Consider the following 24,379-nt stretch of genomic DNA (forward strand, 5'->3'; position numbering starts at 1 on the left):
TGAGCATTTGGGGTCATCATGTAAATGTGCCAGATTTAGTCAAATAGGCTCATTTTCATCTACAGTCCATGGCAGGTTGATGGCATACAAAAAAACTTTAAAGGAAAGCATACAAGAGCACATAAGCACCTATGAAAAGCATGATATGTGCTTTGTGTTTTTTTTTACTTAATCCCTCTAAGGTCCCGTAAATATTGGAACAATTCAGGTAAACACGGGCACTGCGTGTTTTAATGAGATGGCTACATTAACAGTAAGTTACAGTGAATATTTCTGGACTCATACATCATATTTTTCCTAATTTAGTACCGCAGCACACCGGAGGATGGAGCCAGCCTGAGCTACTAGGAGCCACGGCTGCTTCTAAGCGCAAAAAGGGGCGTTTTGGAGCTTGGCTGCATCTCTGTTGGCGGTGCCAGGTGTGTTCAAACCTGTAGCAGACAAACGCTGGCAGATGCCTCTCGTCGACTCAGTCAGTCATCATGGGTTGGATTTCAACCGCATAAACCGCCTACCTGTGAGACGCTGCTGCCGTCTACATTTACACAGCCCACAGGTATGAGGGATTTTTCGTTGACGCACTACATTACAGAGACAGACACTCCACAATCTACCGCCGAGTGAGTAAAACAATCTCTGTTTACATTCTGTTTTGGCAACTTGGCATCGAGAGGCTCCTCCAGAGACGAAGCACAGTGCGGATATGGTTTCAGAGTAGCGACGAAGAGTGTAAAAAACCTTGATTGTTTTCGTTTTGAATCACCTTAGACGCTATCAACTCTTCTGTTTTTACGCACAAGGAGCGCTTGGAATTACTGCAACCAAGGCGACTGTGCGCACACCGGAGCGTCTATCCGTGGGATGACAGACCTTTTTAACCTCAGACCTCAGCGGCAGATTAACGGGAGAAATTCAGACTCATAAATGTCAGGAAGATGAAATCACCAGCAGGTCAGGAGAATAACTCAGGAGGGTTTATTAGGCCGCGTCACTTCGCAATCATTTAACAACAGCGAGCCGAAGCGACTGTTAACTATCGTTAGTTCATTGAAAAGGGAGTAACCATGTCCAGAACACTGAAGAAGAAGAAACACTGGTCCAGTAAAGTGGTGGAGTGTGCGGTGTCATGGGGCAACCTGGGAGACTTTGGCTCCGTGGTGGAGGTCCTTGGAGGAGCAGAGCTGGGTCAGTTCCCCCACCTGGGCCAGATGAAGCTGGACGTGCTGGTGTGTCACGTCGGGAAGCTGCCCTACTACGGGGACGTTTTACTGGAGGTGAACGGGACGCCCGTCAGTGGACTTACAAACCGTGACACTCTGGCTGTCATACGCCACTTTCGGGAGCCGATTCGCTTGAAGACGGTCAAACCAGGTGCGTCCTTGCTTTCTGTTGTCACATGAGCTCTGATTTAAAAAAAGAAAGAAAAAGAAAATGTGACATCCACTAAACACAGTAATCCTCATAATAATGCACACACAATAATGGGGATCATCATAAAAAATGGTACCTATCACTGCCAGTCTGTGCTCATCTGAAGACAAACATCCCCCCATTTAGAGAAATCGGAATTAATATGAAAAACATACATTTTTATAGATTCATCCTTCATCCTAAAGATTCCCTCTTTATATAACTTGCATTAGGTTCATGTGTCTCCATGTCAGCTAAAGTTGACTAAACCTTGGCAAAATCAAGTAAAAAGGTAAATAATTGAGTTTGGCTGTGACCACACACCATCACATCCCTGGATACTTCCAAAAGGACATCCCAGACTTCCGCTCTAAACCTCCTACTGTCCCATAATATTTAATTGACCAATTCTCTCACCACTTTCTCAGGGAGATCAAATAGTGATAATGGTAATAATGGCATGTAGCCCAGTCAGAGCCTTCTAAGCTAAGTGCACTTACATGCATAGAATAATGGCCTAATTACATCCTCCATTATTCAGTCTACTCTGGTGCCCATTGGCCACAGAAACTGGAGTGGTTAGCTGTGTTGTATCCTGTTGTCCCATCACTACGCATCCAGCTCTCCAAGGATGTTGCCTTTACTGTCCAAACACTCTATTAATGAGGTCTAATGGCTGCACTGGCTAGATGATGCTGTTGTCTGTACTGTACTGCTTCTGACTCAACCTGAATGGCTCAGGTAAATGGTTTTAATGGTACTGGAGGGACAGTTGTGTGTTTATGGGTAAGAGGGAGAGATGACCCTCCTTGTTGCTTTGCTTATGTGCCTGAACTTGAATGTCTAAACAGCAACTGAGACCATTCAAAAGGTTACATCAGCAGCAGCAGCAGCTGAGTCCCAAGACCCCAGGCCTGGATCCCTTAAGATCAGCTGTACTGTATGTCTGTGCATGCATACGTTTGGACAGTGTGTGCATGTTTGTTTGTAGTCGTTCCTGTGATTGTTAATATTTTATTGAATTTTGTTTATGTTTTTATAAGCAAACAAGAGATGAAAGGGAAAAAAATATGTTTGCCCAGATTTATGAGTCCAGTGCCTTAGTGTGCATGCACATGAAGGTGTGTGTGTGTGTGTGTGTGTGTGTGTGTGTGTATTTCATGGGTCTGCGCTCCCCAGAGCTCCCAACACCACACTCTCTGCCCCACTAACCAAGGATGATTAATAAAGGGCATGGAGGAACGAGAGAGAGAGCGAGTGAGGGAGAGAGACACAAAGAAACAGTGGGAGAGGGGCGTAAAGAAAGATGGGGAGGAAATCGGCTCTGCATTTGGCTCCAGGCTTGACTCCCACGCGCGGCTGTTTTTGCTCTTTAAGGCTCACAGAGAAGTAATAGGTGGCAAAGATGGCAAAATTCCTCCTCACCCATTTCTTCAGTGTCAACCTCACCATTCTGCCCTAGTTGTTCATACTCTGTGTTCATGAATCTGGCATTTGGTCATATGTAAATCTACATCCAGCATGGATCAGTTCGCTTTGTAAAAAGGCCTCGCAAAACCCCCCTGGCATCAGCATACAGATGGGGTTGCTACATTGTATGATTACGTATTGTACGTGTGCACGTGTGTGTGCTGTGTGTGTGTGTGTGTACACATTCCTGTGTGGTAGCCTCATGTTTAATTCACACCTCTTGCATAATTGAGTTACTGAGTGAATTTTCTCCACTCTGATGGAGGCAGTGGGCCTGGAGGATCAGCTGTTACCAGGAAGTCTGTGAATGCTGCGATGACATGACGGCAGCCGGCAGCGACGGACAGGCTCTCTGGGTCCACCAGATGTTGCTCTGCGCTCTTCCCAAGATCCTCTGTGCTGTGCTGTGCTTGCCTTGCCCTCTGGAGCTGGTGTGTTTCCTGTGCTGCCGTTGACAGCTGGGGCGGAGCTTGGAGGCAAGAGATGGAGAGTGCAGAGATGCAAAGGCAGAAATGGGGAAGGATAGATAGAGACAGGATGTGAGTCTCTATGGAGGCTATTATCTATCTCAGCCATTGATCGAAAAGGAATGTGCGCTGAAAGAGTTGCACAAAGCACTTCACTTACTTTTCTACAGCTGCCTCTAGTGCATCATATATTCTCTAGGGGCTACCAAGAGGCTGCATGCATGCGTCCTCACATGTGTACCTTTTTGCTGCTTTGAAATGAACTTCACACCAAGCCTACACCAAGGCTTCACAATGTAGCATGAGGTGGATGTGCCCATTTCCTGCATGTCTTTGATTAAGCTGGGAGATTCTTCTATTAAAGGCTCTGTGCTCGGTACAGGGATCTATTTCTGCCGGTACCCCCAGCTAAGGATCGGAAAAGATGCCTGATGAAAAGCTTCATGAATGGCATCCCTCTTCCGCTGTGTAGTTATTTTCTGCTGTGCCCCCCTAGATGTCTGCAGCTTCAATCACTGTGCAATCAAAAAATACATCCAACCTGTAGCCATTTATATGCAGCTGAATGGATGATGACTTTGACATCATTGCAGCACACACTGGAGCTAGTCCAACAAGCTTTCTTTCGTCCTTTTTAGATGACTAATATTAGCTGTGTGAATGTATGAAACGTGTGTACGAGCCTCCTCTTGCTTCTGCGGCTGTTAATGTCTCAGTCAGACAGTTAGAATTTATACTATGATTATTAAATATGATGATAGTTAGTGAAAAGCTATTTAATTGATGGAATATTGAAGAATACCTTTGGGTTGTGGGAAAACGGCATTATGATTAAGGATGATGTCATTTTATGTCTTAATGGTTGATAATTGTTGGTGTGATAATGAGGATATATTAAGTTTGCAGAATGGCATAATCCATCTGTGTCCGTCTGTGTAAGCTACAGAGTGTCAGATATTAATTTTGTTCTTAATTGTCTTTGAGTACTGAAAACAAATTGCATAATTGAGTTTGAATACATCCGTAGTGGATTCTACCATAGATAATAATTTGTCTACTCTAGATTACATTTTGAGTTTAAGTTGCCTCTGCTCAGACATCAGCATATTTTCCATTACCTGCTGATCATGCCAATAGAGAAGAATACAGAGTGACATGAGCCCCTAAGCCCCTGTATCTAACGGCAATAGTGAGTGTGGGTTAATCACATTAATGCACCTCTCATATCAGGAAGTGCCTCTCAATGGATTCATCCTCTTGACAGGCGATGCTTTGTCACTGCAAAGAGATTTGCAGTCAGCTGCAAAAAAATAAATAAATAAATAAAAAAGATGGAGGAGTTGGGAGGATTGAGTGCGAGAGTGGGAATACTGCAGCCCAGAGAGCCCAGTCAAATAACGAGAGACATCTGTTCTTTCCTTAGAGATGTTTCTGACAATCAGCTGAATGAAGCAGGAGAGCCATCACGTACACCGATCGTTAGTTCCTTTGGCACTGAACTCATAACAAAGTAATTTAAAGCTGAATGAGTTCTGTCTTAAAGTGAGTTTAAAGTGATTATGAGTGTTTTTTTTTAATGCAGTTTCATTAAGAAGTAATCTTTGATTTGTTTTGCTAGGACTGCTCGTTCCTTTATGTAGCTACTTTTGCACCTCTTTTGTGATTTTTAATTGCACTGTTGCTGAGTATGCATCTTACTGTATGTTGCCTACAAATGTCTTCATGCTGCTTTATGGGCCAGGTCTCCCTTGGAAAAAAAAAAATCTTAGTCTCATTGGTGCCAACTGGCTAGATAAGAAGTGAATCTAGAAACAAACAGGTAGATAAATTGATTACTGCATACACAGTAAACTGTAGGTGGTAGTGAATTCTCATGTGTCTCATTAATAATAATCTGAAATGTGGGTAACACAGGATATAAAACTCAAACTTGGCAAAACTCTACTAGACACATGAATGAAATATAAGCAGAATCTTGCACCAGCCACAATTCTGCTGCACACCCATCACAAATGGTTTATTTATTAAAACACTACTGCTCTCAGACAAGCTTAAAGGACCATAACAGTGTTTTTTCATGTTATAAACCATTTAATACAAACACATATGCTTTGTGTTGCTGCTGACTATTTTTTTAAAGTGCACTGTAGTGTGTTTGATTGCTGAATATGAGTTTCCCCCCCTTCCAGGCTTCCACTGTTTTCAGTTTATTTCAATGCTGTATGAAAATCCCCCAGCAGAAACTTTCATTGAGGTAATCCATCACAGTAGATATCATGCTCGCTTTCATTGTCTCGGTTACACTATCATTGTGTTGCATTTCAGCAGAAATGTTCCACTTACACCTGCATTTCCACACAATTACAATGTGACAACAATAAAAGCAGACATGATGTTCCCTCTGATAGCAAATTTTAGGTCTCTATAACTTGATTTTCACACTACTGTGATATGAATGACTTACTGGAAATGAGGCAACACAAATTCAAAAAGTCTAAAACTGCTCTCTTGAGAAATGGTCAACATCGATGTGTTTGTAAAAAGTGTTGGATTAAACATCTGTATGTCACATACGAGCTATTTGCAGAGCTCTCATATCATGTAATCTTCATTAGTGGATGGAGTTTGCTCCGTTGTCATGGAAACTGATCTGTTGACTATTGTTATGGTCCTTTTTATAAAAGCAGCAATTCCCAGTTAAGGGTGTGATTACCCCAGGGGGAAGTTTTGCAGTTGCCAGGGGCTACGTGGAAAGATTGTGTAGTAGCTCAGCTAATTTTAAGAGAAACGTATTTCTATAAAAGAAGGAAAATTGGATAATAAATTGGTGTGACACTAATGTTTATCACATTTTAGTGTCATAACCAATAGGCTAAACTACCAGCTATGATAAGACGACTGCATAGGTCACACCTCCCATCACATGCTGTGAGTGTGAGTGTGACATCTAGTTAGCAACAGACCAGATAAGGCTATAGTTAAAAATAATGAATATTTTTATACAATTATTAATAATGTTAAATAACATCCAGATTAAAATCCATTCAGAAGAACACATGTTGATGAAGGGCTACTTGAGTTTATCCAGTTAAGTGCTGTTGGTGCCAGTCAAATCAAAAAAGGTTGTTGACCACAGCTTTAAAGCTTACTCCAAGAAGGTGCTGATTATCCAATCGTTATTATATTTAACCCCAAGCCGTGCTCGAGATGAAAAGTGCAGCAGCAAACTCTTGATCACAAGCCCTCTTGTTTTGCAGGCGGCTGGCATGTCACCACGCTCATCAGCCAGCGTGGGTTTGTTCGTGCTGCACAGGGACACTTGAGGAAGACTGTCACAGTAAATGCAAGACGGTTGCCACAGTGCCAGAGTATGACAATTAGCAGGAGTGTTGTTTCATCGCTGAATATTGTCAACCTTCTAACCTCGTCTCATTAATGTCTTCACTGCTGCTTTCTCTCAGAGCTCCCCTCCCTGCACTCTTTGGATTACAGAGATATTGCTCTGTCGATATGTTGATCTTCTTTAAAGAATATTATTATCCGAGTCCTTGTGATGACGCAGTTTACAGCATAATTTAATCCCTTAACTTGGAATTGATTTTAATGTGACATTGTCATTAGAAATGTGCGCTTATGATTATTATGTTCATAATCAAAGATATTTAAAGAAACAGAATGGCAGCACAAATCCTCACCATCATTATTCATAATTCAATGAAAACATCATTGTCATTACGCAGGCCGTAACAGTGTCACGCACTCTCTGTTAATATTGGACTCTAATAGGTGGAAATTGGGATTTGTCTGATTTTCCTCCTTCTTTGTTTATTTCTTTATAACCACTCTACGCTTTATTGTATCCATTTGGCCTTTCCCTATATCATCCTACAAAGTGTTTTGTTGATATACAGCTTGTTTGTCCTCTGTGACTCTCATCAAATGTCTCCCATATGTGCCTGAGGCAGCTGTCAGGCTTGCAGTGAAGTGCTGCTGTCTTACCACGCATACACACACACACACATAGGCACATACACAGAAATAGATCCAACAGTACACTGCACAAAGTGTCCATCTTGACACATAATTTAAATTGAAAATGAGATTCAACATCTTTTTTTTCTTTCTAAAGACCTGTCTGCTGAATATCTTTAAAAAAAAAACATGGATTCCTTGGAAACTTGGCAGCCAGATGGGGTGAAGAAATACATTTTTGGTGGTTGTGGAGGGGTTTCCAAACATAACACGATTAACAAAGGTGAAGAAATCAATTCAGATTAAAATGTATGTGTGTTTGTGTGTGTGAATAGTATAGTGGAGGCTTTGCTCTCTAAGTACTTAATGATTTTTACATTTCCCCGTTGCAGTTTTAATCGTTTCAAATGTTTTTGACAGGAGAAAAAACCTTACAGTGAGGTAAATAAATACCTTCAATAACAAGCAAATTCATCAAATTTCTTGATCTGCTTCAGGAAAAACTCCTCCTGTCATTTTCAGCAAAGTAAGATATTAACTCTAGATATGTGTGTGTGTGTGTGTGTGTGTGTGTGTGTGTGTGTGTGTGTGTGTGTGTGTGTGCGCGTGCATGTGAGTGATAACTGGTGTTATTACAGTAAAGCGGTAAGCTACAGTCGAAAAGCATAACATGACTTCCAGTCCCGAGCTCTCTCATTATTCCCACTTTAATCAAATTGGCACTGCTCTACACGCACACTCCACCAGCACCTGCAGTGATCGCAACGTAAACAGCATGCCTGATGAGATGGTTTGAGGTTGGAATGATGCATTTTGAGATTGATGATAAGAGTGTTTCATGATTGCCAGGTTTATTGCAGAGTGTAGTTGTGAAATATATGCACAGATTTGCTTCACAGATGTTGGTTAGGCGTACATTCGGTGATTCAGAGGTGGGTAGAACCGCACCTAAACTATGTTTTCTAGATAACTTCAGCAAAACAACCGCCCTGTGAAAGTATGACTTGTATTCTGATGAGCATTAACTGCTTTTTGTTATACACCCTGTCTTGTTATAATCACACACACATCATCAGTTTGTTGCTGCTCTGTTGTGCAAATAAACAATTAATAAGAAAGTTGAGCGTAATTGCTGTTGAACTGGAAATCCCTCATGTCATCTGTCATGAAGCTACCAATAGGAAAAATGATTTGTAGTGTATTAAAAAAAAACAGATGGAGGACTGACTGGAAGTTGCATTGTAAAACTTCATTTTGGCCCAGCATCATAAATTAATTGGTCGTGGGGTGACGCTGGGTCAGGACTCGGGACATATTATGTGGTCAGATACCCAGTGAGCAGAGAGTGGTGGACACAGGTCACAGTGGCAGTATTTAATGAGCAGTGTGTGTGTGTGTGTGTGTGTGTGTGTGTGTGTGTGTGTGTGTGTGTGTGTGTGTGTGTGTGTGTGTGTGTGTGTGTGTGTGTGTGTGTGTGTGTGTGTGTGTGTGTGTGTGTGTGTGTGTGTGTGTGTGTGTGTGTGTGTGTGTGTGTGTGTGTGACATAGATAGAGGAGGGATTTTGCGGGGATGCGGGGGTCATACCAGTCCAGGCAAACAACATAATCTCTTCAACTCAAACCTACATAGAAAAAGCCCATAATAGGAAGTTGCATTTTCAACACAGGATAGAATTATCTTTCTAATAGCATTGTATATAGTAGCTTACAATAACACTGGTCATAAAGCCATAAAGAATAAAAATACTGTTTGAGTGTTTACAGTATGTACAATTTCCTCTGGGATTTTTTAAATTTTTATTATCAGTGGGAGGTTCTGGGGATTTCAGTTCCTTGGTGCCTTCAGTCCCTGTTCCAATTAAAGACCCCGTTGTCGTCTTAAATGCCTGTTAGTGTCCATACTTCCATATAATGACTGCTTCTAATCCTGGCTGGGTAAATATGTATTTATTAGGGGCTATAAAATCATTTTTTGCATTTTTAGTTGGATATAGTGTTCTCACAGAGCAGTCAAATTTGCAGTTGGGGCTGGGTTTCACTGCTGACTGAATAGATGAGAAGTAATGGGAACTGAAAGTGGTTATTTTTTTCTTTGACCTGTATCCTATTTGCCCTCATTACCCACTGTTCCCTCTGCCTGTATTATGAGGAGCTCTGCTTTTCTCTGCCCATCACCATGGCTATGAGGTATCATCTTCTAATCGTTAATCTCATCTCTTTTTCTAAAATGTTTTTATGTATGCACACACTAGTTGTCTATCAAATCAGTACAGCCCCAGTACCTGATGGTTTCATAAAAACGGATTTAGTCTTATTATTTTATCCCCTGGAAACGGTAGAGACCCCTAAATATGTAATCGTCCAAAAAAAAAAGAGAGAAAAGGATCATAGCAGGAGCTCGAAAATCCCCAAAAGAAGTTTAAGTGCTACAATCTGAAGATACAAAGTGTTTATCCCATGTGTAATATTTTCAGCTCTTTTCCTACTGTTTATTTCTCAGAGTGCATCAGTCACATCCTGTGAAACTGAATTGTGGGGGCGGGTGGAGGTGGGGATGTGTATAAAGGGCCGGATGTGAGTCTGGCGTGGGTCGTCTTTTGGTTGAGCATTGTCTCCATCAGTGTCTGAGAGCAGATCGGAGGGACGGCTGGTGAAGAGTCACTCCTCGGTCTGAGAGCCTTGTTTATTTTACTAGAGGCACAGCAGCCATACGGTGGCTGACTGACCCAGTGCTGTCATGAAGGACGTTATCTTTATGCAACAATGATTGCTACACGCCATAGCTCCCCCCCTTCAGCTTCCTTCAGTGATTGCACACTTGGCCAGTGTGTCACTTCCTACTTTCCTATTATCCAGATGTGCATTATCGCCCAACTGGTGTTTATCACTGCAAGATAGGGGCTCAGGTCACCTCTAGACAGCTCACAGGTAATGGGCCTTGACATCTGAATTAGTCTGCTCTTTCAAAGGGTGATTAGCAGGCAGCTTAGGATTCTGGGGGGATGTTGATAGGCAGCCATAAACACAGGCAGGGTTGGTGGGCCGGGGGGTTGCTCTCTCTCAGAGGTTCATGATGGGAGGCTTGCCAGTAATACGGCTCATCATGAAGTGGTCACGGTGTGGTTTTGCAGATGACAGAGGGTGGGACAGAGGGGGTCGACAGGGGCCAGTGCGACTATGTGTTTGCACCGGTGATTTAGTCACTTGAAGTATAATTTTCATTTGCAGATACTGCAGTGTGCACAGCAAACCAAATTGCTGCCCTCATAAACTTCATGAATAGGGAAGCTTTCAAATTATACCAAAATCCCTTTCCCGTCACTGTGTCTTGGCTCTGTGACTGGCCGGCCCAGCTGTTACGCTCATCCCTTCCCCAGCTCTTTTATTATTCCTTGGCTGTATGATTCGCTGTGTGCTTGTGGCGGCAGGGGAACGGCTGGCTTTGTAGAATCTTAATAGCGGCGAGCTAGCTTCAAGCTTTCCATTCGCCATTTGCTGCAGGCATGTGACTGAATGCCAATGAGACATTAGGGTTGAGGCAGCCAGGCCGTGGCAGGCAGGATCTGGGTGGCTGTAGAGCTCTTTACCAGGTGAGGAGTGTACATGTCTGTCTCCTAGAGGCTGCACAGCAAGAGGCGCTCTGTGTGTCGGGGTTATCTCAACGCACCTAATTGACAAGATGTGCCCTCTCTTGTGCTTCTCTGTCAAGAGGAAGATAATCTAGATTCTGATTCAGTAATGATACAATGATAAATGACATAGAAGCCAGGGACACAGTGTCGAGTCCGAGCTAAATCTACATGGGTATTCTAGACAACCATATACAACTTCTCCTCTCCTCTCCTCTCTCCTCTCCTCCTAGCTCTTCTCAGGAATTATGTAATTTTCACTATTTCCCATTGGGTCAGACTATGAAATAAAGTCTGATGTTTTTCTTAAGTTGCAGTGTATGAAGATATTTGCCTTCTTTCTGTTGAAAATGCATGAATGTGATGTCTTATTTAAAGCCTTTCCTTGTAATAAGAGTGTTTATACTTTCATTCAAATACAATCTCCTCTCATTTGGTTATCACCACAAATTATTTATTATTGCCCCTGTAAGTTTATGGAGAGTGAATACAAAATACATCAGCATTATAAAACTGAATTGGTTATGCAAAATAACTTTTTATATCATCCATTGCACTCAGCCTTTGTGCTTAGTTTCCCAATGCAGTACAGTACATAACCAGCATCACTGCAAAGACAAGGTAGTATGACTGTGTGTGTGCGCATGTGTGTGTCTGTATGTGGATATGTGTGTCGTGTGAACATGGAGCCTCCTTAATTCTGAATGTGACACCAAAAACACAGACTGTAAATATCAACATTGGACCTGCTAATGTACAATAAATGGAGAGCTGTAAAACGTATTCTCTCCTGTCCACACACACATACACACACACACACACACACACACACACACACACACACACACACACACACACACACACACATCAGCACATTAATCTGTCTTTCGCAGCATGCACATGGTTCTCCACATGACGCAGATGTTGCTAACAGTGGGATGGAATGATGGGTGGATGCTGAAGCCCCAGTCATCCAGTCACTGCTTAATCTGATTACAGACAGCTTCACACAGTCGTCCCGACTGATGAAGGGAGGGCATCAGGGAGGGGACAGATGGACGAGCCATGGTTGTTAACAGCTGTGGTTAACTCTGTTGTGTAATATACAGTTTTGGTGTGCAGAAAGACGAAGGCATATGATAGAATTTGCACTGCATTATATTGTAATCATACTATCAGCATCCATCTTGTGCTGACAGAGATCAGTCTATCCATTCTCTAATACTGTAGACCTCATGTTACTAAATAAAAAACTTAATAAGTGATAGGCAGTAGCTGGTATGATCCATAATATTAGCCTCCTACCTTCTTCATATTACACACAGTGAAGTAGGAAGAACTAAGTTTGTTTTTATTATATTGCATAAAACATGTTTCACCATTGATTAATTAAACAAAATAAAATCAAGACGCAGAGTTGCTTGCGCTGATTAACATCACATTCATTTTTTTTTTTTTTAAAGCTTCTCTAGCTATGCACCATCCAAAATGTGTTTCAGAGCAACATATAAGAGTAGCAAAAGTACCCGAGCTGAGTGGTGGCAGCTGGTGCTGGAGGAGCCCTCTTTCTGCTGTGCACGTTAACAACCAAGCAGCAACTAGCACAACTTGAGGCTGAAGCCACATTGCGGAAGTGCTTTAAAGTGCAATGCCAACGACAGCCACTAGATGCTGGTTCCCAAGAAATCCCTGGCTCCAGTTGATTCCCCTTAAAAAAGCGTCAACTTCTCTTTAGAAATATGTTTTTTGTGAGCAGCTGGGCTGGACATGAAGTATTTTTCAATGAGTCATTATGGTCTCTTAAAAAAAAACTTGGCACTGTAATAGGTGTGCTGCTGGTAATTTTGGATATTATTTCTCCATTAATACATTTTGAAGACTTAGAGGAGCTTTGATGTCTTCCATTTGGGAGTTAATTTACAGCTCTGATTGACAGTTGGCTCATCTGCTTCTCTCAGGCAGCACTGGTAACCAGCTCCAGTGCAAACCGAGAGGTGGTCACACCTACTTCGTCCATCTTTATATACAGGCTGCGGTACCGTCATACACAATATGTGCTGTAGGGGGGCAGAGCTTATGAGATTTATTATCATTTAATTACTATCGGTTATATTTTTAAGATAAGATATACTTTATTGTCCCCTTAGGAAAAAGTTTCTTGGGCTTAGCATTGCTGCATTGCTAAACATTTATCTCTGATACACATCTGACAATCACTCTTACATAAAAAACAGAAAAAATAAACAACACGAGACCAAGACCAATGAATTTGATAAATCCACGATGGCTTATAATACCGGTGAAATAATACTGCATTAGTATTGCACATCATAACAATTTATTGCAAATTCAACGTGAGAACAAAAAAAGTACTGTACGTGCCAATACTCTGCTGCTTGTATAGTATTTCATAAGCAAACTCGCCCGCCAGCAGTCCAATCATGTCTTCATATTGGCTTTAAATAGCTGCGTTTGTACTTGAAGCCAGAAGCAGGAGTATCCTGTCCTGCTGTTGGCAGCTTGGGATCACATCAGCATTTCTTCCTGAAGGGTTTGCTCCCGGTTGAGATGCCAGAAATTACTGCTACATTTGATCAAATTAAAAATATTTGCTGCTAATACTAATATGCATAATGTGAGTCGATGTCTTGGCTTTGTTCAGCGAGTGTTTGTGTGCTTGGCAGTCGCGATAAGCTAACGTTACAGGGTTGCTGGCTCTTTTATTTCTCTCTTGCAGATCTTGTGGAGGATTCCATTGCTGCTTGCTATTTTCTGTTCTTATGCTGCTGCTAGTTCTGTGCAATTAATTTGCATTGATAATAATTCATGCTGAATTAATTTCTTGTAGTGGCTTTGAGTTTCTTTCTTTTGTTTTTTGATATGTGCATTATGATACTTTGCTGTCATGCTGTTTAAGAAGGACAGTTTTTCAAGTATGTCTTTAAACAAATGTCCATATCAGAGATGTGTTTTTAAAATTATTGGTTGCTGTCTTTTAACTGAGGTAGAGATGGAATATAACTCTATCTATAGTTGTGCATCATGAGTGTTGAATTGGCTGAATTCAAAAGCATTTCAAAGCATATTCATATTTCCCACTGACACAGTTCAACCTTTGTAGCACTAGTATCACTTACTAAAAAAAAGCTAACTTAAATTGTCCTAGTGTGGTAGTTAATACTCATTTTCTCCTCTCTGATTTTGGTTTTCAGGGTTGAGGTCAGTTCCCCTCAGTCTATTTAAAATGCAATGTTAAACTGTGATTCATTCATTCTTTATTACTTCATCATGATGACGGGCTTTTTTGCCCAGTTGAGGGATTTGAAAGAAAATGTTCTTCTGTGAAGTTGTTCAGTTTAAATTGAGGTGAGATTGCGATGATACTGCTCTGAAGACTTTAATTTGAAAAGATATCCCTGGATAACATTACTGCAGCACTGAAAGTTACATACTAAACTGCTGGTAGCAAATTACAAAAATGTTATACAACAAATCTCAGGAAAAAAAAGCATTAAAAAAATCTCTAATAGAAATCTTTCTTAGATTTGACAGTCAGGGCCATTTCTCTGGCTGGGTAAAGCTGTCTTACTGTGTTTAAGTTTTAAAGACAGTCAGCAACAATGAATCTTGAGCTCCACATTTCTGACTAATTTAGACTCATAAATATGAAGGAAGCTTTCCTAAAAGTGGCCTTTATAAATAATTATATAGCAGTGACTAAGCCTACGCATCTCTAGAGAAGGCAGGCCGGCCTCAGCATGCAAGGTACAATGATGAGTCAGGTATTTACAATTTTCGAAAATTGTATCTCAAAAGCACCGACACAAACAACGACTGACATCCAAAGGATCTGTGCTGATGCAAACAAATTCTCATAATCATATAAAACAGGTTAAAAAAAACCCCACCGCAGTATTTATTTGTTCCCAGACTCGACATAAAAGCAAGCAACATAAGTTTTTTCCTGAGGTAAAACACTACAGTAAGCCTTTGAAAAAAGTTTTCATAGTGTGGATTAAAAAACAGACATTCATCAATTAGAATTCAGTTTGACACCCGACTGCTGCTGCTTCCCTTTTGTGTGCTTACAATATGTGAGAGCTTTGAAGATTTGTTTCTCACACTGGAATACAACTTCTTTTGATTCATCTGCATTTCAAACAAGCTTGGGATCATATAGCTGCAATTGTTCTAAATATAAAAACATCAGTTGTGTGTGTGTGTGTGTGTGTGTGTATATAAATATATATGCATATATATATATATATATACTGTGGATGCAAACAATACATGTCACCAGTCTCTACATTAAAATATCTCTGCGTATTCAGGCATGTGTTGCTGACAGCCTTTTATATTGTCCGAGTAGCAAAGTGGCAGATACATCCTAACAGTCGATCACTCTCCTCTGTCATCTTTTCTTCCATCGTTCAAGGGCGTGCTGTTGTCTGCTCTGTTGCACTCGGGTCTGGGACTGCAATTTCACATGCAACGTCAGTGAGGCGTTCACAAATTGTGGCTTTACCTCTGAAATTTTGATACAGATCCGTTGACTCCATCTGTGTTTCTTTTCTCTTTTGTCTGACCTCCTGTACAAAGCGAGGCCTGTTGTTTGTACTGTTGCAGAGGGATTTAGTGTTGGCGTTGCATCATCTCACATGGCTATTTCTTTGGAAAATTGGACTCCGTTTTAAAACCAACAAATCACTGTATTACAAAAATTAATATACAGTGAATGATAGAGCATCCAAGTCCTGTAATTTACATATTTGTAGGGCTGCAACTAACCATTATTTTCATTATGAATCAATCTGATGATCGCTTTCTTGATTTAATAGATTCATTATTTGGTCTATAAAATGTCAGGAAATAATGTAAAAATATTTCCATAACAATTTCCCAGAGCCTAGTGAGATGTCTTCAAAGTGCTTGTTTTGTCTAACCAACAGTCTAAATCATGCAGGGATTCAGAGATTCAGTTTCCTATCATAGATGACAAGAAAATTAGAAAATATTCACATTTAGGAAACTGGTACTTCAATGACTGGAGCCAAAAATGTCTCAAACTATTAAATGATAATCAAAACTGATCGTTCTCTACTCAATCTTGAAATAAAGAAATAGTCATGCAACAAATACATGTTCAACCACTTTTCTTCTTGTTTTTACACAATTAAAGTTTTTTCTGAAGGATTGATTTAAAAGACAACAAAACTCATACATTTTTATGTTTTTCTTGTGAAAACCAAATGTATAAGGCCTTTAACATATTTATCTATCCACCTCAAGAGATTCGTTAGCTTTAATACCAGGGATTGGGGCTGTGCTTTGGTGCTTTGTTGCTTGAGGCCAGATGATGCAGTGTGGCATCATGATCTCTCCACTGATTCATTACAGACTGAGCCGGTTTGTGTTTTGACATGGCTGACTGTGACCCCGAGCCCTGGTCTGTCTGGATGGCTGTTTTTAAACCTGGCTGAACAACCCTGCCATTGGCATTCACCTACACATTAACGTACCTATGAACAAATCCAAAAAGACACACTCACATGTGAGCTCTCACACATACAGTATGTGCCCACACACACGTGCACAAAGCAGCTTGGCTGTTGCCTTTTTAAATAAGTATCAAATATTTGCAATTTTAATTTTTATTATGGTGTAGGTGATTGTGGATGTCTGCAGGTTGACTTCTTAATAGTTAATATAACTGAATAGACCTTCTCTGGGTAGATTAATGCAGGGGCCAGCAGAGCCAACGCTTCTAAAAGTTGAATTAAAATATGGATGATGAAAATTACATTTTTAGCTCCCTCCAATTTTGTGAAATGGATGTTCATTCTCATAGTTATATTCTCATACTTTCCTTGTTTGGTGCTGTCATTTTTAATAATGCATAGAATCACTTATGAAGATACATTTGAGCTCATTATTAAATTAAGGGAAATAGAATCTGAATCGCAAATTACACACTCTCCTCTTTACTGTATTTTACACTTCACATGATATCTAATTAATAAAAAAGAACGAGTTGGAAAACATACATTGTTTCTCTGCTCCTCAAAACACAGAATCAGCCTGGCAAGAAATTCTGCTTTCTATTGTCTGCCAGTTTTGTTCCCATAAATATACTTAAAATGACTGAATTGTTGTCTGTATCTCTGCAGACAAAATTAATTATAAAACCTCTTTCAGGAGTCGCATTGTCCACCACATAATCATGTATATCTGTGTTCTAATTTCAGACACAGATTTTTCATCCTTCACTGATGTACCAAAACTCTTCCACAAAACAACTCGGAGGGATTTCTGAGGGGGGAAAAAAATCAAATTTTTGTATTGATGAAAATCCCATTTATGGCAGATATATAATTTGTCCATTTGAGAGTCAGATGCCCTGGAAAGCCCTCTGACTTTTGAAATTTTAGATTGTATTAGCATTAAAAGGATGCAGGACTGAAAGAACAATGCAGCTCAGGAAAATAGTCTGTTTGGCTAGCGTGCTCACTCAATGTCACAGGCTCAAGGCCACATACCAAACCAATTTTGTCACTCTGGCACATAAAAAGCAAAAATTGATCTTTACAAATAGACTGCATTGCTGTTTCACAGGAGGGGCCTAACAGATGAACACAGACGAATATATCCACTTATCCATCCATCCGTCCATCTATCCATCTGTCCATTCGCCCGTCCCGCCAGACGTCGTTTTTCTCTGACATGGACATTGCTCACTGTGACAGGCTTATTGACAGGCCAGAGAGAAGCGCAAGATTATGGGACTAGAGGATGACACAAGTGCTTGTCAGCCTGATGTGGAGAGTAAGGTTTACATGCTGTCAACAGGCTGAACACGCCTCTGCAGCATGCGTGGAATCCATGTTGCTCCACCTTAACAGAGAGAAGGCTTTTTGACGAAAACCAGTTGAACCAGTAGTACCTTTGGACATGTACAGTTGCTGTTGGATTTTTTTTTTATGTATCTGTCTCACTCAGGAGAATGGGAGATGAATGTGAATTGATTTAATTGCGTTCCTGACCTTTTTAAAAGGACAAGAAAAAAGCTATTTAATTAATTCACTTCATGGTCTAGCTGGTAACCACTGAGGGTAAAAAAACCTCCTGTGCATAAAGTATCTTGTATGTGCTTATACATAGTGTATGTGCTGCATATGCATCAGGAAAGATCTGCCTTATCTGTTAAGGTAGTGCCTTTTGATTCAGAAAGAGAAATCTAGTTCTTAATTTGTTGCAATATAAACTTAAAAGTCAACTTCTGACATATAGCCAACCAAATGGTGTAAAACCAGCTGCTTTCTGGTTGCTACTTTCTAATAAATCCTTTTGTTTTGTGACTTTAGTCGCTAACAGCTGACTGGAGGCTAACTTAAGCCCAAGCTGCTTCTTAACATTTAATTTCCATGTCCAAATGTTCTAAATGTATAATAGCATACAGAATATATAAACACACATGCAATATGTACTGCATATGTTTAAAATGAAATCAAACAATCTTTTTATTCCACCACTGACGCGTTAGTTTGTCTATTATTGAGATTTATCCCGCAGTGTATTTTCTGCATTAAAATGTGAAGCTCTCTAAGGCCTTGACAAACATACCTTTTTATAAAGTCAGACATTTTAAGCATGTTGTTGAGCAGAACATGGATGAGTGATCACATTACTTTTCATCTCCCCTCCAGGATGTGAACTCCAACCTGACACTCCATATAACTTGCAATGTTCAGGACAGATTTAACCCCGGGTTATTTGTCATTTCTAATGTTCATATGTGCGATGACACTTGTGCATGTTTTTACGTATGCAGCAGTCGACAGAAAAGTGGAGTCAGCCTTCAATGTTTTCATGGGATGTATGTCTTAATTCATGTCACTAATGAGTGTAATTCCTGAGAAAACACCTTTTTTTAATGGGAAATATGGAGACGCAGGTGACGGCGACATAGACAGGATTTGTTTTTTGACCGTTCTTATCCTGATAGTATAATTCCACAACGTGTCTGAACCGAAGGTGTGGAGAGGAACAGGCTGCCACTACAAGGCCCTGCCTGTCTCTGTGCACAGAATGGGCTGAATCATCCCGTATTGTAAAGCCCATGATTAAAGCATTGGTATTCAGATCCACCCTGCCACACCAATGATGTTCCCTGGCTTCATATTTGTACTGCACCCTCGTTTCATATTTGAACTGCACCCTCGCTTTTTATTTGAACTGCACCCTCTTACAACAGGTTTCATTCTCCTCTCAAACATAAACATGTTCAATGACTTTGGAAAACATAGAATCCAAAAACAACATAATTTTGATATATTTGGAGACCCGTTGAGTAGAATGTAAATTTGTGACGCTAATTTTAGTCATATTGTGGTAGTGGATTTCACGTTGTGAGGTTTCCAGTTCATGTCTGAAAAGCAATTGTAACTGTGATAGAGCTGGATTTCATTTTCTAGCAGCAGCCAATGCCCTCTTATCACTGCTTTCACTTTGACGCCTATTATAATGGCTTTACACGGGCACGGGAAGAAACCCAGCAGCCTATTACCCCTACCTGCATTCAATTTATGTCAGCTCAGCCTGAAATGCTAACCCCACCCTGGATTGCACTACTTTTTCTTTTTATTCTTTTTAAAAAAAATTTTTTTACCTGTTTTATTAGAGTTGAAAGGTAGAAAAAACGAAAAAAATCTGGAAAGCGGGGTGGAGTAAACATGCTTAAATGTTTAATTTATATGTTTCATCTAAGCTGTCAAAAACTTAGACCAAACAAAGGTAAAAAGGTAAAATTAGCCATATTGGATAATACGTCTAGATTCAAAGTACAATTTCCATGAGAACAGCACTAAAGCCTGCTCAGTGGAACTAAAAAGTTAACCACTCTTATTGAGATAAATCAGACTTTATGCAGCGTACAGATCTTTATTTGGCGTTCCATGTTTGTGTCAGCTGCTGAGATGAGTAGCTATCATCGAGACAGCAGCTGACCCCTGTCTACCCCCTGTCTACCCCTTGCCATTCTTACACATGTGCTCACATGCAAGAGCTCCTCCCTTTCATCCGGGCGTTTATTCCCGAGCATTTCTATTATCAGGCTCTCCTGCATTCATCTGTCAGTGGATGTTCCTTGATATAAGGTGGCAGGCCACAGAGGCACTGAGGCATTTCCGCTCCAAGTGCCCTCTATCCCCATTTCCCCTCTTCTTCTTCTTATTATTCTTCTTCTTCTTCTCTTTTCTGTGCTATCATCCTTTTTTATTTGGCTCTGTTCCTCTCCTTTGCCCATCTGGCCCTTCCACAGACAAGTGCGTGCAGACACACAAAACTGTACACGGATGTAATGTACTCTCCGTCTCACACACACTCTTGCATTGCCATGGGGGATTTTACTAAGGTATGTGTCTGTGTCCAACCACTTGCCCTGGAGTCAAAGAGTAGATCACTCAAGCATTGCCTGTAAAAAGGAAAACGGTATTTCTTTTTTTACTCGTAGCTCTTAATGCATGCTTACATTGTACTTAGATAGATGGAATCAAGAGCTGCGCGTGCGTGCGTGTGTGTGTATGTAGGTGGGTGAATGAACATGCCCACGTGTGTCCCGGGTCCTGACAGAAAGAGAGGGTTGAGATAAACACACCATTGTCTGCTTCAGAGCTGGTCGGGAGTGCACTACTTTTGTTGAAGGAGTGTAAGCTAAGGTGAATAACTGGATGTGCCTGCTGTACTGTTGACTTAGAGGGAGGTTATGATCCACCTCTGGCAAGTTTCTGCTCTCCTCTGATCCTGAATTTCCAGATCCAAGGCGAGTCATTTAGCAGAGCATGTGTGCTCCCATGTGTGTTCTTGTATTTGTGTACTTAGGAGCAGTGGTGGAAGAAGTATTCAGATCATTTTCTGCGTGAAACCACATTGTGATACACGGTTACAACTAAAACTCCTGCTTTCAAAAAATATTATGAGCAAAACATATTCATGTATCAAAAATGAAAGTGCTCATTATCAAGAATAGCTCCTATTAGTGTTAAATTATCGTAAATTATTATATTTCTGTTTTTTTAATATTCATTTTGATTTGTTGTTGGTGAAGCAAATTTAAACTGTTTTATTCAGTTCCCACACATCATATTTTAAACACATATTTAACAATATGTTTTGAATGCATCCGAATCTGCATTATATCTAGTAACTATAACTCCTGAATAAATTAAGTCAAAAGTCAATTTTAAATGTAGCGGCGCAGAAGTATAAAGTAGCATAAAATGGTATTCAAATGCTAACTGAAATACAGTACTTAAGGCACTTTCCACTGCTGCTGCTGAGGAACAAATGTCCTCACAGGGGTTATGAGATCAACAGAAAACCTCCAGAGTGAGGACGGTTTTTTTTCTGATTTGCATTTCATCTCGCAGGATTTGCATCCAGGGTTAAGGTCAGAAGAGTGAATATAGTCAATGAATGTAGTTTTTCAGTTACATAATGCTGTGTGTATTAAGGTGTGTATTTTGCCGCTGGTAGAGTGAGATCCTCCATCTGAAAGCTTTGCGTGCTCCCTAGATGGATGACAGAGATGAAGATGACTCCATCGCATACACATTCAGGTTAATAATCAGGGGTATTACAGCAGCGCTTTCTCAGCTTATACGTGTACAGTTATTCAGGACCAATGTTCAGTAACTGCCCTCAAAAATATATGTAGTGTTATATTTTTAGCCTATTTGTCGCTGCTTTGAAGGTTTTCCATCATGAGAGAGACAAATATGCACTGGAAAATGTAGATAATGACAGGATGTGACCGTCCAGACTTTTCGAAACCAATTTTAATGCTTAAGGTGCATTATCAGTGTTCTGTAGCAGAACATGTGGTAGATTTAGCTGTTAACAATTTTAAACAAATTATGAATAATTACATAATAACATAATAATAATATTTATAAATAATTCAGTTTTTATTAACTCAAACTGGCATTCAATGAACAAAAACTTTTAGTTTGTTCAGATTTGACCAAAAAAAAGATGGTAGATGAAAGATTTTATTTTACACCCAGGGCTTAATGAATCTGGGCATTTTATCAACTTGGACTAGATCCAAAATTGAATCCATTATTTGCACTCAACATTGGTGATTTGATTGTCAAACACTAACAGTGGCTCATTAATTGACCAGATGCTGATATTTCTGCTTTTGAAAAATGTCCAAACATGGAGGCAGATAAAAGTTATACACTGCCTGATGTCCCTTTTAAAGTTATTTATTGTTTTTCCATTTTAATATTCACTTTAACCTGATATAGCTTGAATTGTTTTATGGTGGTGAAACTGCATCCACATTATCATTGGAAACTAAATTGCTAAGAAACATGTAAAATATACGACTCATTTTTGATGCAGACATCATAAAATTCAATCCTACATGGCAGCCTCTGCAGAGTTTTTTTCTTTACAGTGGAGATATTTCTCTGAAAGTTTGATAGTTATCTGATATATCCCTCAGTGATGAAATCTCATCTCCATCTGCTCTGTCGAGCTGCTAAGATCCTGCTGTAGATTTCATGTCACGTACAATCAGCATGCTTTGAGCCACTGGCTCACATTCAGTCTTTGAAGTAGTCTGCCTTTCCCTTCCCTGGTCCCTTCTCCCATGCCGATACTTTACCTCCCTCAAAGCTGTGTTCCCATCAGTCCCCGCTTGTAACTGGGGCATTGCTGCAATTGTTGTTCAGTGATTTAAACTGAATTGTGTTGAGTTCTGTGATAAATTGCATACATCAGGATTCACTTATGTAAGCAGATTTAAATCCTGCCATGATGTCAGTGTGCACATACAGGCCAAAACGAATGATACAAATAGCTGGACTGATACACACTCCATTTACTGCACAGAAAGAGTGACAATTTGATTTGCATAGCAGTAGCTTGTGCTCCAATGACTTTCATTGTCAGCAGCGTACATGTGATGTGGATCGTGATTTGTGTTTGGCTCATGACAGCGGCGTCTCCTGTGAGGTGCTTAAACGCAGAATTGATTTGTTTATTTCGCCCTTAAACATAAAGCTGGTTCAATTGGAACTGGAGCTGATGAGAGATTTTGGAGTCAATTGGCACAAACTGAAAATCATTAACCAGTTAAATCTCTCTCTCTCGATCTCGCTCTTGCTCTCTCTCTCTCTCTCTCTCTCTCTCTCTCTCTCTCTCTCTCTCTCTCTCTCTCTCTCTCTCTCTCTCTCTCTCTCTCTCTCTCTATCCCTCTCTTTATGGATGATTGGAGCACTTCAGTCAACATTTTATTTCAAAATCATTTCCCTTGCAGACCATTGAGTGTAATAATTGTGTGCATTTGGTGTTTTTTAAAGCCAGGAATTCCTGCAGCATTCATGAATTAAAATGCCGAATATTTTCTCTTTTTGCCTCTGAAATGTGAGGGTTTTCTGTTTCATATCAAAGTAAATTTGATAAATTTGACTGGTTTTTAGACTTTCAGTTGTACAGTACTAGTAATTTGAAGATGTTTAGCTCTGCATTAGCTGCATTTTCACTATTTTCTCATATTTTATAGACCAAACAAGTATTCAATAAATCAAAAAGTAAATAACAGAGGAGAAGATAAATGAACATGTTTGCACTCTAATAGAACAGCAGTAGGTATGCATATTCTTAACTATGTGAGTAGGCATTGATTCAGATCAATGAAAGTCTTAATCAGCTTTAACTTTTTACTATTGTAATAGAGCCGTCTTAATCGCATCTGGCCTGCCAGGAATGCTCGTCCATCCTGGTGGACGTTGCTTATTGACTTGTGAGACTCAGTACATGACTCGCATAGCATACGTGTCTAATAGATTTGCAAGGAATCATTCCCAGCTCCAGCTGAAATAATTAAGTTGACATTCTCCCCCCAATGCAATTAACAATGAGCGCTGTTCAATCTATGACCTGTTAGATGTTTGATTTCATGGACTGTGTGTTAAATTACAAGCCCAAGACGCAGAGCACTTTCTAACAGGAGGCAGCATGTGAAACTCATCAGGGATACATGGTGTTAAGAGGACGCTGCCTGTGAGGCATATCTGGTTCACTTAGCTGATTTTCTTGAGGTGTTGTGAGCTCCGCTTGCTTGTGTACAAATTAATGTCACGTTGCACTGCTGTTGGTGCAAATAAGGAGGCTTGCATAATAGGTGCTTTTGAGTATTTTTACTAGACCTGGAGACTGAAAAATGTTAGACAACTTTTTTAAAATAGTGGGTATAATTTACTTTAATATGTCAGTGAATATGAATGTTTCTTCTCTGTTTGTTCTTTGTTGTTTTGATTAAATTTATCCATGTTCCTTTGTGCATCTGTAACATTTTATGCTGCTCGCGAGCCTGTGTGTTTCAGTGTGCACGTGCGTTACCTTGATGTACAGTAGATCAAGCAGC

General features: G+C 40.2%; 1 protein-coding gene across 1 annotated transcript in view; it reads left to right on the forward strand.

Annotated features, from left to right (window-relative positions):
* Window positions 1-1,064: 1,064 nt before the first annotated feature.
* Window positions 1,065-24,379, forward strand: part of LOC133977674 (membrane-associated guanylate kinase, WW and PDZ domain-containing protein 3) — a 121,206-nt gene continuing 97,891 nt past the window's right edge. The window contains 1 exon segment of the mRNA XM_062415918.1: window positions 1,065-1,371. Within this exon segment, the coding sequence (XP_062271902.1) occupies window positions 1,065-1,371 (307 nt within the window).

The sequence above is a fragment of the Scomber scombrus genome, chromosome 3, assembly GCF_963691925.1.
Source record: "Scomber scombrus chromosome 3, fScoSco1.1, whole genome shotgun sequence".
NCBI classification, from domain to species: domain Eukaryota; kingdom Metazoa; phylum Chordata; class Actinopteri; order Scombriformes; family Scombridae; genus Scomber; species Scomber scombrus.